The sequence below is a fragment of the Nannospalax galili genome, unplaced genomic scaffold (genome assembly GCF_000622305.1).
Source record: "Nannospalax galili isolate Female #2095 unplaced genomic scaffold, S.galili_v1.0 scaffold154, whole genome shotgun sequence".
NCBI classification, from domain to species: Eukaryota; Metazoa; Chordata; class Mammalia; order Rodentia; family Spalacidae; genus Nannospalax; species Nannospalax galili.
Window position 1 is genome coordinate 1125588 of NW_008335281.1, and position 15629 is coordinate 1141216.

The 15629-nt window shown below is 39.1% G+C and overlaps 1 protein-coding gene across 5 annotated transcripts in view; it reads right to left on the reverse strand.

Annotated features, from left to right (window-relative positions):
* Positions 1–15629, reverse strand: part of Phactr2 (phosphatase and actin regulator 2) — a 309714-nt gene that overhangs the window by 4162 nt on the left and 289923 nt on the right. For all 5 annotated transcript variants that reach the window (XM_008829813.3, XM_008829815.3, XM_029561959.1 and 2 more), the window contains one exon: positions 10531–10607. In XM_008829813.3, the coding sequence (XP_008828035.1) occupies positions 10531–10607 (77 nt within the window). The remainder of the gene's footprint in view (positions 1–10530; positions 10608–15629) is intronic.

Sequence of the window (15629 nt, forward strand, 5' to 3'; positions counted from 1 at the left end):
ACACTATCTGGCAAATGATGTCTCTTAATCAGTGTTGTTATTTTGAATCAAAGCATTGAAAATAAAAAAATATAGAGATATAAGAAGGGCTGGAGCTAAGTGATGGAGTCCCTGCCTAGTGTGTGCAAGGGCCTAGGTTCCATCCCTAGCATCTCACAAAGAAAAAAATATAAAGAGATAAAACAAGATTGGCCAGAAGTTGATCTCTTATATTGCTTCTGTGTCTTTGATTTCCTTTTGGTCAAAAATAAGATCTACTGAGCAAATAAGTTGGCTAAAGCACAAATGTGTCTTCTTGGACCACAATCTCACACAGATGTGCTAGTCCATGTTCTACTGAGAAACAGAGGGCATTACTGGATCTGCCACCAGAGCCATATTTACCCTGGTCATGTGCAATTCTTTCCCTGTTGGGCCCTGCATACCAGGAACAAGGACCTCCATCCCATCAGCTCACCTCTGTCTAGGGTGGGATCTTTTTCTACTCTCCCAGCTGTAGACTTGAAGTTCTCTCTGATCATCAAAACCACAGAACCAGTGTTATTTCCCCAGACAACCCTTTCCTGGCCATCTAGTCTGCCCGTTCCCTGCTCCCTCCCAAGGCATCATGTTACATTTTCTCTAGCACTTGAGATGACCATCTGTTCCTTCATTTGTAATTATTTATCTCCCTCAATATATCCTAACACCTGAGGCCCAGGACCTTATCCGATGTGTTCTAAGTTCCCAGTGTTCGGAACAGTCAAGCCCACCATATGTGCTCAATGCGTAACTGCTGGAAGCAGAAACAACCAAATACATATTAAAGGGGGCAGTTAGGAAGTGATTTGATGACTCTACAAATAACTTTATAACTGAGCAGTTCAGTCTTAAGACTCTTCAATTTAATTACAAATAAATATACTAATATATAAAAGCCCAGCTGATAGGACATTCCAATATGCCATCTATGAAGGGCTAATCACAACCTGAAAGAATAATGAAATAAATTTTTGTTTTATTTAAATTTTTACTTACATTTAAATTCATTTTGTATGCGCGTGCACGTGTGTGTGTGTGTGTGTGTGTGTGTGTGTGTGTGTGTGTGTGTGTGTAGGTCAGAGGGCCACTTTCAGAAGTCAGTTCTTTTCTTCTTCTACATAAGTCCCAGGGATTGAACTCAGGTTAGCAGACTTGGCAGCAAGTGCCTTTCCTCCATTGGGCCAAATTTGCCATCCACAAACATGGAAATTCTATAAACGCATTTTAAAAGAGCAACTGGTAACTTCTCAAAGTAAACCTTTTTTGAAAAAAAGTATATGTGTTGGCAGGACGTGGTGGCGCATGCCTTTAATCCCAGCACTCGGGAGGCAGGCAAGCGGATCTCTGTGAGTTCAAGGCCAGCCTGGTCTACATAATGAGTTCCAGGACAGTTGGAGCTACAGGGAGACCCTGTCTCAAAAAGACAAAAAAGTATGTGAAGGACAGGCAGATGATAGCAGCTAACAATTACTAGTGTTTACTATGTGCTGGGTACAAGACCAAATGTTCTGTATGTATTACCTCATTTATTCTTCAAAGCATTCCTATAGAGTCGGCACCCCTATACTCCCTTTGTACAGACGTGGAAACTGAGGCCCTGGGACCCAAGTCATTTGCCTAAAACAGAGAAGTGGTAAGTGGAGGTGCTGGCTCTAGACTCTAATTTTAACTGATTTTAAATATAGACCAAGCCATGTCTTCAGCTGTGCTTTCATTCAGGGGTGGGGGGTAAGGCTGGGTTATGCTACTATCTTGTAACCATCCTGGTAGGAGAGAAGATACTTTATAGCAAGTCTTGTGCTAGCAGATTACCAAAATAATCAACTCCAAAGAATTAAATTTTCCCCAAGAATCCCTTGCTGTATAAGGGGAAGGCTGAAGCTTTGGGTCCAGCCAGAGGAGATACTTGCCTGCCAGGAAGAAATTTTTACATACTTCTCCTAGGCCAGAGCCAAGAAAATGATGGGTCAATGCTGGGTGCAACCATACCTTGACCAGTATTGTTTAATTATACACACTTCTTATTCTCTATTTAAACCCAAACCTCATGTCAGGACCTAAATGTCAGGATCACTGGACTCCTTTGTTTCTCTTCCAATTGTGGCCATATTGAACAGGCCTCTTTATCTGTTTTCACTATGACTTGCTTCTTTAATTGGTGTGTTGGGAACAGGTGTCCAAGCCTAGCTTTTTGGGGCCACCAGGGTCTAGGCTTGTACCCTAAAAACTATGGTAACACTGTGGGTAGAATGTAATAGAGGTGATTGGTAGGTTTTCCACATCTGTAAATATTGATCAATTTTGGGCAAAGTCCTGTTGGCCATCTCCAGGCTACACTTGATTGATGCAATTACCTCAGATGCTTCTACCTTTTGCCACCAGGGACAACAGATGTCAGTGAGTGTTCTCAGACTATTTACAATGACTGATGCAGCAAATCCAGAAGCAGCCACTCCCTTGGAGCAGCACACACATGCAGGCTACACACCAGGAATGAGCCCTGGGACTCCTGACAGCATGAGACATATACCTTGTACCTGTGGGGTCCTCACACTGGGAACTAGCAGCCACCGTTCAGGTGTAACTTCCCTAGGCACAAACTCATCTGATAGCAAGGGTTTATCCCTCCCAGATTTGCAGGACTTTTACCCACCAAACATTCCACAATGTCCTTATCTTCAGATGTCCTTTGGTTTTCGATTCAAATGACAAGTGTGGGGAACACTGACATAAGAGGACTTATTGTCTCATTGGTAAATGTGTATGGCATAAAGAAAGTACATGAAAAATCAGATCAGGCAACAAAGTAAGACATCAGTGCACTGGAAGAGCACTTTCTTCTAAAGTCCAGCATTTTCTAGAAAGAAAGTTGTTCTTAGTTTTCCCAAACCACCATGGAAACACTAAAATTTTCCTTTTCTATTGCACACACCATTTGCCAAAGAATCTAGGTTGGTAGTGAGTTCTCCTGGGTTGACAGCATCTCCAGGGGGATCTGAGAAAAAGGTGACCCACCAGCACTGTGTTGTAATCCTGTGAAAACAAGGCCCAGGCCAGAACTGCAGCCTTTTATATTACTAACCAGATTTTGTAAAAAAACAAAAAAGACTTGTATTTTCCTGCTCTATTTATCAGTCAAAAATATTTATATCCTGTTATATTAGGCATTGTATATATAAGTTGGGCTGTAAAATTTTATGGTCAGAGGTACTGAAAATGCAAATTATTCCTAAGCTTGTTCAGCTTTATCTCCTGAGGAAGTTCACCCATCTGAAAGAATGACAGTTTTGGCTGTACGCTTCAAGTTGGTGGACCAATAAAGAGATTTACTCTGCCCTCAGGACATTTAAGCTTTCCACAGGCCACTTTCTTTTTAGAATGTGCCTGAGACTCAAATCTGAAATTATATTTTCTTCTTGTTATTTTTTAAAAACAAACTATAGTGCATCATTTTTACTTTCCTACTGTTGAAAGAGAATGAAGAGGGGGTATTTCTTAAGTCATAAATTCAAAGAAGAGTATTTATTTCTCAGAGATAGTTCTTCCAGAATTTAATTAAAAATACTCATTTCCCATAAATTCATTTAAGTAGGTAGCATAAAAATAAAATTGCTCACAGATATAAAATATTAAATCTCTGTACTTCAATATTTTGTGCATACTGAGTTTCTGGATAACTCACTCCCCATATTTAATTTACTTATGCTTCTGTGAGGATGACGATCAAAGCCAGGGTCCTAGGTGTGAGAGGCGAACGCACAACTGCTGAGCTACAGTCTGGTCTGTGTTCCTTCTTCCCTTGCAGGAGTCTCACTATTGTGTCACAGAGACTTCCATTAAACAAATAAAGAGACTCTCCTAAGCTGCAGCTCCTTCTTCCCGAAGAGGTCAGACCACACTCTGCCTGGGCACTTCTTATTTCCAATACTGAACCATGTTCTCAGCATTTCACAACTCTCTTGAAGTCTCTGTCCAGGTATGAGAAAGTGGATCATCCAGGAAAGAGTATCATAACCCAAAGAGCCTCTCATGCTTCTGTGGTGGACCCAACTATAGTCCCTGCAATGCCACACCTATCTACCAGCTTAGAGAGTGGTTTACTTTATCTGTAAACCCAAGAGAAAGCAATGCCTCAAAAGACATAGAATGAAATCATTGTTTGAAAAAGAGCATGCATATGTGTATGTAGCAATCTTGCTATAAAAGTCTTTCAAAAGTAGAGAGAGAAAAAAACCTCCTTAATTCTATAAGAAACTATTAAGAACTTCTGATCTTCCAACATTTTTCCCTATGTATCTGAATTTTAAAAATACCACTGTAAACATACATCCAGGCAATATCCTGATAGTCTATTTGACACGATATGATCTTTTGAGATCTGTTTTAACTCTAAAAGCTTCAATTCAATGATCCTATGAATATGTGATAATACATCTTTACACATGTGAAAGTACCATGCATACCCTAAAATGTTATGTGCAAAACTAAATTTATTTCTTAAAAGGGATACTCTCTCGATTTTAAATCTATGTTAATACAATAAAAACATGAAAAAGACTATCGAGAAGATTAAAATTATATTCACAATCTTTCCTCTCAGTTATAATTAAAAAAATTAGTTTTAAGTAAAATTTGACCTTTCATGTAATTTTCCATCACAACTTATTACTTTCTACAGAAATTCCATTTGTCTTGGGAAGGGAAGTAGATTTTGTTTGCCATGGTGTTCTCTTTGGAGAATGCAATGATTCTATATCATTGATATATAGGTCACTGTTTAAACGCACTTTTGGGTTTTAGGCAGTGGGCTGAGTGAACAGCAGGGGTAGAAAATACAAGATGCAGCCAGAGAAGCAGCAAATACTCTAAGGAATGGAGGTTGCCACTTGGGCCCTATCAGGTCCCAGGATGACTTCCTGTGGGGAGCACTTGTCCCCATCTTTGTGCCAAGGCCCTAGTATGTATTCCAATTCCAGAAAGCTCTCTGGAAAATACTGGGAGGAATGAGGGGAATTGAATAAAAGAGCAGATCAACACAAATTTTCATGAAAACACACACCACAGAATATGTCCTGTGACGGAGGTAAAAGAGGTGTCTTCCCAGTATGCCAAAAGTATTCACAATATGAATGCCAGCCCATTATTCAAGACAAACCATGGGCTTGAATATTCATTACAGAAACAAGGACTCAGGGGATGGATCCTTCAGTATTTCTTTTAAATAATTATTGTTGGTTAGGTAAAATATTTTCCCGCTTCAAAAGTTTAAAAGGTTCTAAAATTCGAGCAGTAAAATTCTCTTTCTGTCTGCCCCAGCCATAAGCTTCCCAGAGACAGTAGTGTCCTGATGCTTTTGGGTGTCTTTGCAAAGATACTGAAACACAGGAAGCTATATACGGGCATGATCCTTCCAGTGTTCACTGATAGACTGCTGTGTGGATGAGCGTCTGGATAAACAGGTGCTGAGCAGGCAAACATTGATGTCTTCATTATTACCCACCTCAGACTGGCAGGGGCCTCAGAGAGTTCGGTTCTGAAGGGAAGGCTTATTGATGTAGGAGATAATTCTGGCACTAATCAGAAGAAAGGGTTGCTACCATGTATCTAGGCTGCATTTAATGGACTAGGTAATAATTCACAGTGTATTCATGCCCTGTGAGGGGGCTGTTGCTAAGAGCACCAGCATCTTTCACATGAGTAATTTTCTAAGTGAAATGCATAGTCATATTTTTGTATTATTTTGACTAGAAACAGTAGTGTTTACCAAAACTTTTTCTTCTTAAGAGAAATACTGACACCAACTTGAAAATCACAGCATGATTTTTATACCTCCAAAGCCAAAAATACTTCCCTGCTGGAATGCAACTCTAATGATGTCATATAAATTAATGGAAAAATAGCATTAGACATTTGATTTGTGGCCAAGTCTTAAATACTACTTAACTAAGGCATATTTATTTTGGTGATATGAATGAGTATTTAATTTTTCCTTATCAGGAATGATAGTTTAAAAGAGTGTTAATCAATATATATTTTTAAAGTCTTTTCAAGTTTACCCTGTGATATCAGCAGTTATCACCTTGAAACTTACCTAGTTGCCTCTATTAGCATTTACTTAAACAATGAAAATATCATATTATTTCAGGAAACACAAAAAAGCACAGTCTACAATTCTTCACAGAGGACTAAAATGTAGAGGAATAACCAACAGAATTTTGGAGATGAAAAAAAAATCCCAACAAATAGCAAAACAGTTTACAAGTCTTCTCTGGTTGAAAAGTGTGATACAGGCAGGAGTCAAAGCTCATTGGAACATAACAAATAATAATAGAAACTGACCCATGAATATATTAGAAAAGAATTTCACATCTAGAAGGATAATAAGGTATACTGAGATGTCAACTATTAACTTAAACAAAAGTAAAGCGTGTGAATGCTCTTGAATCATTCACATGAATAAATGCTCAATGAATAAAAGTTCTAAGTCTTAAAACGAGGTTAAAAACTCATTCAATTTTATGTCTTACAGGGCTTATACTGAGTTCGTACTGTTGCTCTGGAGTGTGTTACTGAATATGGAATATGTTAAGTGAAATGCTTCTTCTAATTATGTAGTTATTTAAAAAAAATAATGATTAAAAAATAGGCACACGCCTTTAATCCCAGCACTTGGGAGGCAGAGGCAGGCGGATCTCTAAATAATATTTTTTAAATGTAGGAAACAGCATATCTTTAAATGGAGATCTTCTTTAAAGGGTAAAAACTCATCCAATTTTATGTCTTACAGGGCTCATACTGTGAACCTAGAAACTTGCACCCACTTGTGAAATAGATGTACTCTTGCTCTGGAGTGTGTTACTAAATATGTTAAAGCTGTAATGAAATGCTTCTTCAAATCATGTAGTTATTAAAAAAAATAATGATTAAAAAACAATAATTAGTAGATGTGAAAAACATTACCATTGAAATCTACCTGATGACTTTATATCCATGCTCAGATGCCTAGAAGCTCAGAAAGTAACCAACTGTGACTAGTAATAATCAGATATTTAGAGATTAGAAATGCATGTGCAAACATCCAATGTCAATTGCATTGAAAAAGAATTTTTCTGTATGAAACCTAACTCTGTATTTTAATAATGGAGATATTTTTTAAAGGTTAAAACCTCATTTAATGTTATGTCTTATAGGGTTTATACTGAGTACAATATTGTATAACTGTAATAATTCAACTGTAAACCTAAAAATTTACAGCCAATTTTGAAAGAGATGCATCTTAGCTCTGGAAATTGTTATTGAATATGTCAATGCTGTTGTAATAAAATGCTTCTTCTAAGTATGTGGTTATTAAATAAATAGTTTTTAAAAATGTGAAGACAATAGTTTATAGTCTTGGCTACCTCCCATAAAGCAGAGAACAACGGAAGAAAAAGTAACAACACAGGCATGTTTGGAAGTGCAAATATTTAAACAAAAGATCATTAGAAAAGCTAAAAGGCTAGCAACAGATTGGAGAAAACCACTGTGGACCAATAAATCACATTTTACTAATCTTTATAAAAAAAACAGAAAATCCAAAAGAAAATTTAAAAAGGTTTTGAACAGGCAAGACAAACAATAAAATAGGTCAATAAAGATAAGTAAAGCTACCCAACCTTATGGAAATCAGTGAAATAGGGTATTACTATTTAGCCTGTAGAATATCAATCCTGTAACTATTCTTTTGCCCCAACTGCTGATGAGGGTGACTGAGAAGACTGTGTGCTCATAAACCATGGGTCAGTAAACTAAGTGTCCTTTTTGAAAGATAACATAGTAATATCTTTTTAAAAATGTAAAACACATAAATACAGTGACCTAGGATATCCACTTAATGGGACAACCACAGAAATACTGGCATGTGTACACAGACATAAGCATAAAGTCAAGGTCTCAGTGTTGACAGTGAAAAATGAAAACACTCATAAACAAACATCCAGCAATGGTGTGTGTGTTCAATAACGTATATATAGTACATTATCTATGAGATACCACAGAGTCACTAAGTGAGCTATATACTAATAAGGATTGATTTTTCTAGATCCTGTGTGTGGGTGAAAGAGTTATATAAATACTCTGTATGCCCACATATATTATACACATATGAGTTTGTAAATGCATAGAAAAAATGTCTAGGAGGACCTACCTCAAAATTTTACCAGTGCTTACCTGCAGGAATATAGAAGAGGTTGGGAAGTAAAGGAGGAATTTAATGTTTTAATTTGATAAACATTAGTATTGAATGCTTAATTAAAATTTATCATTTTGTACATAAAAGGAATAAATAAAAAAGAAGTGACCCTGACATTTCCTTATAGCCTAAATTTGGTGACTTGCTTATAGAGCGCATCAGAACAGGAAGAACTGTTTCATATAAATATTTCTCATAGAATTGGAACTTCCATGACAATGGATGTTTTTTCATTTGTGTGTTCTCTGCTGTCATTTATTCTCACCTCCTGCTCTCAAATGAACATAAGGTTACCAGATACTACACTTCCTAGGGCAGTCAGGCAGAAGCAAACTGTCCCAAGTGGCATGGTGGAATGTATGAAGACACCACAGCTCAGAGGTCCAGCCTCAGCTACACAAGCACATGCCATTTTCTCCACTGCTGCAGCTCCAGCCAGTTCCACATCACTGTAAATATCCTGCCTCCTTTTTATGATCAATTTTCTTGGAGAAGTACAGCTTCAAGTGTCACGTTTTAGCATGAACTTTTCCTGACCCCAGCTGTGGCAGGAAGATACAAGTCTGGCTTGATATAAGGGCAGGTTATGCGTTCAAGAGTAGACTGTGATGGGATAAAGCCCCCAAAGAGAGAAAAGTGTACCTATTCAGGATTTTCCCTATTTGCAAATACAAAGGAGGACGCAAGGGAAACAAATGACACAGCCTAAGAGAAAGGTTTCTTCTGCACAGCAGACCTTCCTACACGAAGAACAGCTGTGGAGCAAGTCTGGGATAGAGGCCCCTCTACACTTCACAGAAGTTGCTATTAAATAGTGAAGCTGAACCTGCTTCCTTTACCCTATGATATGTTTCCCTAAACAGAACAGCATCGCCACCATCAGGGCCAGAAGCACAGCACATGGCTGCCCTACAGAGGCTATCTCTAGCTTAGGGCAGTGCATCAGTATTTGTTTTCTGAGAAGATAGAATTTAGCCTTCTTCACAGTCTTTTGTCCTGTTATTTTCTTTTTCTGTTAATAAAAGTGTGTGTGTGTGTGTGTGTGTGTGTGTGTGTTGTATATGTGTGCACAGGTGTGTACAGAGGGTGAGAAGGATACCAGGAGTCCTCCCTCCATTGCTCTTTGTCTATTCCCTTGAGACAGGGTCTCTCTCTGAGCCTAGAACTCAAGTCTGTCCCTCCACCTACACTCACTGCTAGACTGGAAGCCTGCAAGACTCAGCTATCTTCTCTCTCTGCTCCTGGGGCTAAGGTGCATGCGGCCATACCTAGCTTTTTATGTGGGCTCTGGAGATCCAAACTCAGGTCCCCACACCTGCATAGCAAGTGCTCTTAGCCACTGAGCCATATCCCTAGACCCCTCAATTCAGTTTTCAAAGATTAAATTTTTGTGCAAATTTTTAGGAACAGCCTCATAAGGACATATACTTAAGAGATTGAAACAAACAGAACAGCCCTCACACGTGGAAACCAGACAACACATGTACTCGGGTCCCTCCAGTTTTCTGTAGTCTGTAAAACCAAGGGCAACTGGCAGGAAAAACCGCAGGATTATAGTTGTTGGTATTTGGATCTTAAGTGCCCGTGTGCTAAAATCGTAGTCCTCAGCTTGGCCCCACCAGGACTGGTGCAAACTTTAGAGGCAAGCCTAAGGGGAGATCTTGCAGTCACTGGGGGTTTACAAGTCAATGTCTCGGGTATTATACCTACATAAAGTTTGACTAACACAATAGTGATTTGAGGTACCAATAAACACATGATCCTCATTCTAAGCTGTTATCTTTTGAACACTCAGTTCCTATCTTAAGTTGTGTCTACTGTAGGTTCCCACACTGACTGTCAGCAGCATCTACTCTGGGCACAGAATGATGAGGATACTTGCTTTCTGATCTCAAACCAAAACAGAAAAGAGAAGCATCATGTAGCCTTTCAGAATGATTCAGACTTCATTGACAGAGAGAAAGAAAAGACCTGATCTTAGAAGCTTTTATTCAGAAAGATTATTCTGGGTGCCCTTAAAAAAACCACTGAGTTTGTTATGAAATTCCAGAAATTTATAATTGGATCTAGTCATATCTTTAAGTCTGCCATGAGGACTCTTGGCTTACTAGTAAAGGCCAAGAAGGATAACTGAGTTAAATGAGAGAGAAGCAGACATGTTCATTAGATGGTTTTTCTGATGAGCCACATTAAAAATTAAGTTATGATAAAATAAACTCAATGTGAAATTTACCATGCTGAGCATTTTCAATATGTAGAACTGGATTTTGTCCACCTACCTTGTAAACTGTCGACTCTCTTCATGAACTTCCATTTCTGTACTTTTAAATTCATTTAGCTCCTTTCTTATTGCTGCCTAAACAGGAAAACATCAAGTAGAATATTGTTTAGGTGATATATTTCCCCATTCACACAGCACTCATGAAACATATTATTTTCAGAAATATTTTTGGGAAAGAGAAGGATTACTAGTCTATCCCAGGTAAAGATATAAGTGAAACATGTTACAGGCTGAGTGCCCTGATATGAAAACCTGAAATTAGAAAATCTTCAAAACCTGAAACTTTCTAAGCACCAACATGAAGCCACAAGTGGAAAATTCCATATCTGACCTCATGTGACTGTTGCAAATTGGAGGCACAGTAAAATGTTGTATGAGATGACCTTTAGGCTATGCGTGTATGAGGTATATGAAATATGAATAAATTCTTTTCATGCAGTGTTGGAGATTGAACCCAGGCTTTCTGCACACTAGGCAAGTGCTCTGTATCACTCGGCTGAACTCCTAGTCCCATAAATGAATTTTGTGTGCAGACATGGTCTTCAACCCTCAGCTCATCTCACGATGTTCCTATGTAAATATCCCAAATTCTGAAAAAAAACAAAAAAACAAAAAAACAACTCCTAAATAAGAAACATCTTTGGTCACAAACATTTCAGAGGAGGGATATTAAGGCAAAGGTAAACTGAAGCCAGGGCACTCCCTTGAGGAGAAGGCCAGCAATAGGGTCTTGATTCCTTCATGGGTCTAGTCTGGGTGTCACACACAATGTCCCCTACCCCTTGATGGCCATGGAAGGTCGATGACATAGGATTTTTAAAAGAATATCATGTTCCTAGGAAAGTTTTGCATTTAAGATTGCCCACAACAACATAGCTTTGACTTGCTGCCACACAGCTACTGCAAAGACAGTTGCTATTTATTCTTCAATTTTTGAAAGTTTAGTCAAACAGGACTGAAAATTTCGGCACAGCACTTAAAGCTACTCAGAAAAACATCAAATAGGAGGTCTTATTTAAAGAACACATAATCCATGCCATGTATAAAGAGATGCTTATGCATTCAGACTGGAAAACTGAGACACTCCTCCAAATGCTAACTTTGGTTGTCTGTTAACACACAGTGGCAGGATTATTCACGGGTTATTTTCAATTTGTGTCTTATTTTTATTTCCTAGTTTTTCTACAAAGGATGTTTCACTCACATATAAAGTACTAATAAAAAACCTTTATAACTTTATGTAGAAGGGACTCCTCAGCCAAAACACAGAATATTTTAAATGTTTTTTATGGAAAGAATGTTTCACTCATATAAAAAGGAAGGTAGGAACAAACTACCCTTATAACTTCTACGCAAAATGAACTGACTCTTCAGCTAAATGCAGAATGACACTATAAACCACAGGAAGTGACTTCCCAGAGAGATAGGAAAACCTACTTTGTGGTTGGAGGTCGAAGAACTTTGGAAAAGGGAAAAGACAGAAGAAAGCCCCAAGACCTCTCTGTGACTGTCTCCCATCATTACGCATCACTCTGCAACTCACTGGCTTCCCTTCCTGGTACCTTTCGATGCTAGAATTAAATCCTGTTGTCACAGACTCTCTTTTCTTTAGCTATGCAAGTTCTCTGGGGGAATCTGGGACTGTGAACTGTGGTCCTAATTTTAATACTGACTTTTGGAAGGGCTAAAGCCGGCAGAGAAGTGTTTGTGGGCCTGAGTCCCCATGACATGGTTATAAAGCCTGTCTCTGCAGTCAGACCAACAGTGAGGAGACTTAGCTCTGGTCATTGTAAAAACTGGAACCTGGAGTCTGAAGCTAGTTCTTCCTTGAAAGGAAGTGTTTCAGTTTGAATTGTGGCAGGGAATCCTAGCTCTACGGTAATTTTGAAAAAGTTCTTTTCTAAATGTAAGGTGTCACATAGGATGTAAAAAGCACTTTGGCTGGAGTCAGAGGACAGGTATGCTAGCTAGTCTCCACAGCATGTGAGTCGCCTTCTTCTGAAGCTTCAGTTTTCCCATTGCAATGGCTTGGATGAGTGTTACTCAAAGGCTCATGTGTTAAGGCTTGTTCTCCAGGGTGATATTATTAGAGGTTCAATGAACACTTAAAAGGTGGGGTCTTATGGGGATGTCTGTACGTCTTCAGGGGCATGTCCCTGAAGGAGATATGGGACCATGGCCTGTTCTCTCTTTGCTTTTTTTTTTCCCTTTTTGAGACAGGGTCTCCTTGTAGCCCCAGCTGTCCTGGAACTCACTGTGTAGACCAAGCTGGCCTCGAACTCACAAAGGTCCACCTGCCTCTGCCTCACAAGTGCTGGGATTAAAGGCGTACGCCACCACACCCGGACCTCTACTTTGCTTTTTTAGAAAAAAAATTTATTTATTTTTATTTTATGTGTATGTATGAGTGCTATGCCTGCATGTATATCAGTGCACCTGTGTCATGCATTTCCTGCAGAGGCCAGAAGAGGGGGTCGGTCTGTAACTGGAGTTACAAATGGTTGTTAGCTGCCTTGTGGGTGCTGGGAACTAAACCAGGTCCTCTGCAAAAGCAGCCAGTGCTCTTAACCATGGAGCCATCTCTCCAGCCCCTCTCTTTGCTTTTTGATGCATGATGTAAGGAGGTTGATCCACCACGCACTGCCCACAACAATCATATGATATTCTCACCAGAGACTCACAGCCTTGGGTCACTTAATCTTAGACTCAAATATCCAGAACTATGAACCAAAATAAATGTATAAGTTAACTGCTTCAGGTGTTTAGTTACCATGTCAAAATGCTGACTAATATACCCACCTAGAAAAGAGGGATGAAAATTCCTGACAATATTATGAATAGTAATCAAAAGTAGATTTGAAATGTTTTGCATATGTAAGTTTACCATTAAAATATCATTATTATGAAGTTTTCTAAAAATATATTATTTTAGTTTATGACTGTGACTATTATTTTCATTTTTATTTATGGAGAGTGCTGGAATGCAAGAAAATATTGCTGAAGGAGACTCAAATACAAGTAAGACAAAAGAAGTCAGGTATGGTGGTGCATACCTTTAATCCCAGGACCTGAGAGGCAGAGATAGGTGGATCTCTCTGTGTGAATTCAAGGCCAGCCTGGTCTACATAGTGAGTTCCAGGCCAGCTGGAGCTACAGGGAAACCTTGTTTCAAAAAGATCAAAATGAATGAATGAATGAATAAATAAATAAGACAAAAGGCTTATTGGTGATAGTGGGTTGGCTATCTAGCCAAGAGTCTGGCAAAATCCAATAAAAGCATTCCAAGAGAATCAACTGGGATGTGGAATTTATAAATGAGTACAAATGTAGACTATGCACCACACAGTATGTATTAATGAAATTCACAATTCTCCACTGACTGTATTCCTACATATTCATTGTTTTCCTCAGAGAGACATTGAAGATTGAGTGGCATAGCCCATGTTCTCATGTACAGTACAGCCCTGCCTTTGTAAGAGGTGGTGTCTGTCTCTTCAGTGTCGACTCCGGGTAAGCCCAGTCACCACTTTGAACAGGAAAACACAGTAGAGGTGACATTGTGCTAATTCTAGGGAAGATGGCTCCTGGCCTGGCACCACTTGCATCTTGGAAGCCAGCTGCCATATAAAACACACATGTCTACTTTCAAGAAACCATACTGAGAGAAACCCTAGATACAAAGAAGGACCTCAGAGGATTAGATGCTGTGCAGACAGAGGCCAAGGAGCAGGATGACACAGATGTATTCATAAAGAAACTACCTTGGAAGTGGGTTCTCCAGCTGGAGCATTTCTCCCAATGACATGTGGGGTAGAAATAAATCCCTGGGCTGAGACTCCTACCTCACAAACTTGTAAGTGAAATACATTGCTGATTTAAGCCAGTAGGCTTAGGGTGGCTTGGTATCTGAAGTAGATAACCTGAACTCTAAGACAAAACAGAGGCCTAGTGAGCTCTTGAGACCTACTAGTTATCAAGTGGGCATTGAGTGACTAGAGCAGAGCCACACAGAAGCCTCCAAGTCTGATACTTTGCAATAAAATGAGCTTCCGGGGCTAACACACGTGTGTGCTGGTTTGTAATTAGAAGTTAAGCATCCGTTATAGGAATGACGTGACAATGGCTATAACACTGTTTCAGGGACCACTTGTCTGAAAGATGCATCAGAAAGATGTGACTTCAGCCTTAAAATTAAGGAAGTACAATATTACTCTCAAAATTTACTGAATAGTGACCCTAGTTTAATTCCAAGAGTTACTACTTTGAATAAAAAGATTTCTTAGAGGCTTTAAAAGAGGGAAGAAGTGGGACTGGAGAGGTGACTCAGGGGTTGGGGAGCACTAGCTGCTCTTGCAAAGGACCTGGGTTCAGTTCCCAGCACCCACATGGTGGCTAGTAACTATCCAAAACTTCAGTTCTAGGGGATCCAATGCCCTCTTCTGACCTCCATAGGCATTGCATGACACAGGTGCACCCACCTACATGCAGGCATTACACTCACACACATAAAATAAAAATAATAAATAAATTAAAAAAGAGGAAAAGAAGTAAAACCTTTCATATTGGTGGCAAAGTACATACAATAATAGTAACCCTTTTTTTTCAAATGAGACTAGATTTCAGGCCCAATATGCTCCATATAAATGTAATTGGGGCTGGTTTTGTTAAAAGATAGAAAAGATGGGCAGAGGTAGTGTGATTGGAGCCAATGGTGATGGACTGGAACCTGTGAAAAAGCACTGAGTTGAAATTAGGCATCACTAGGAGGATGGAAGGATCGACAACCCTAAGACACCAGAGGAGAGCACTGAGATCAAGGATCAGTGATATGTTGGTATCGTAGGACTTAAAGGAAGTGAAAATAACTAAATGAAGTTTAAAATTAACTGGTGGAGAGACCTACAAGCATTCTGATCAGCCTCAGTCAGCTCAGGGGCAAACCTTGACAACAGGCAACAGGTAAATTATTGAAAATGTTTTTTGCAGCTTTCTCAAAAATGACGGTATAGAGTATGAGGGAAGAACTAGCTAGAAATTTCAACTGATACTTTGTATTTATTTCTTTTCTAAAATGCTGATGCTGAACACAGAGTGGAC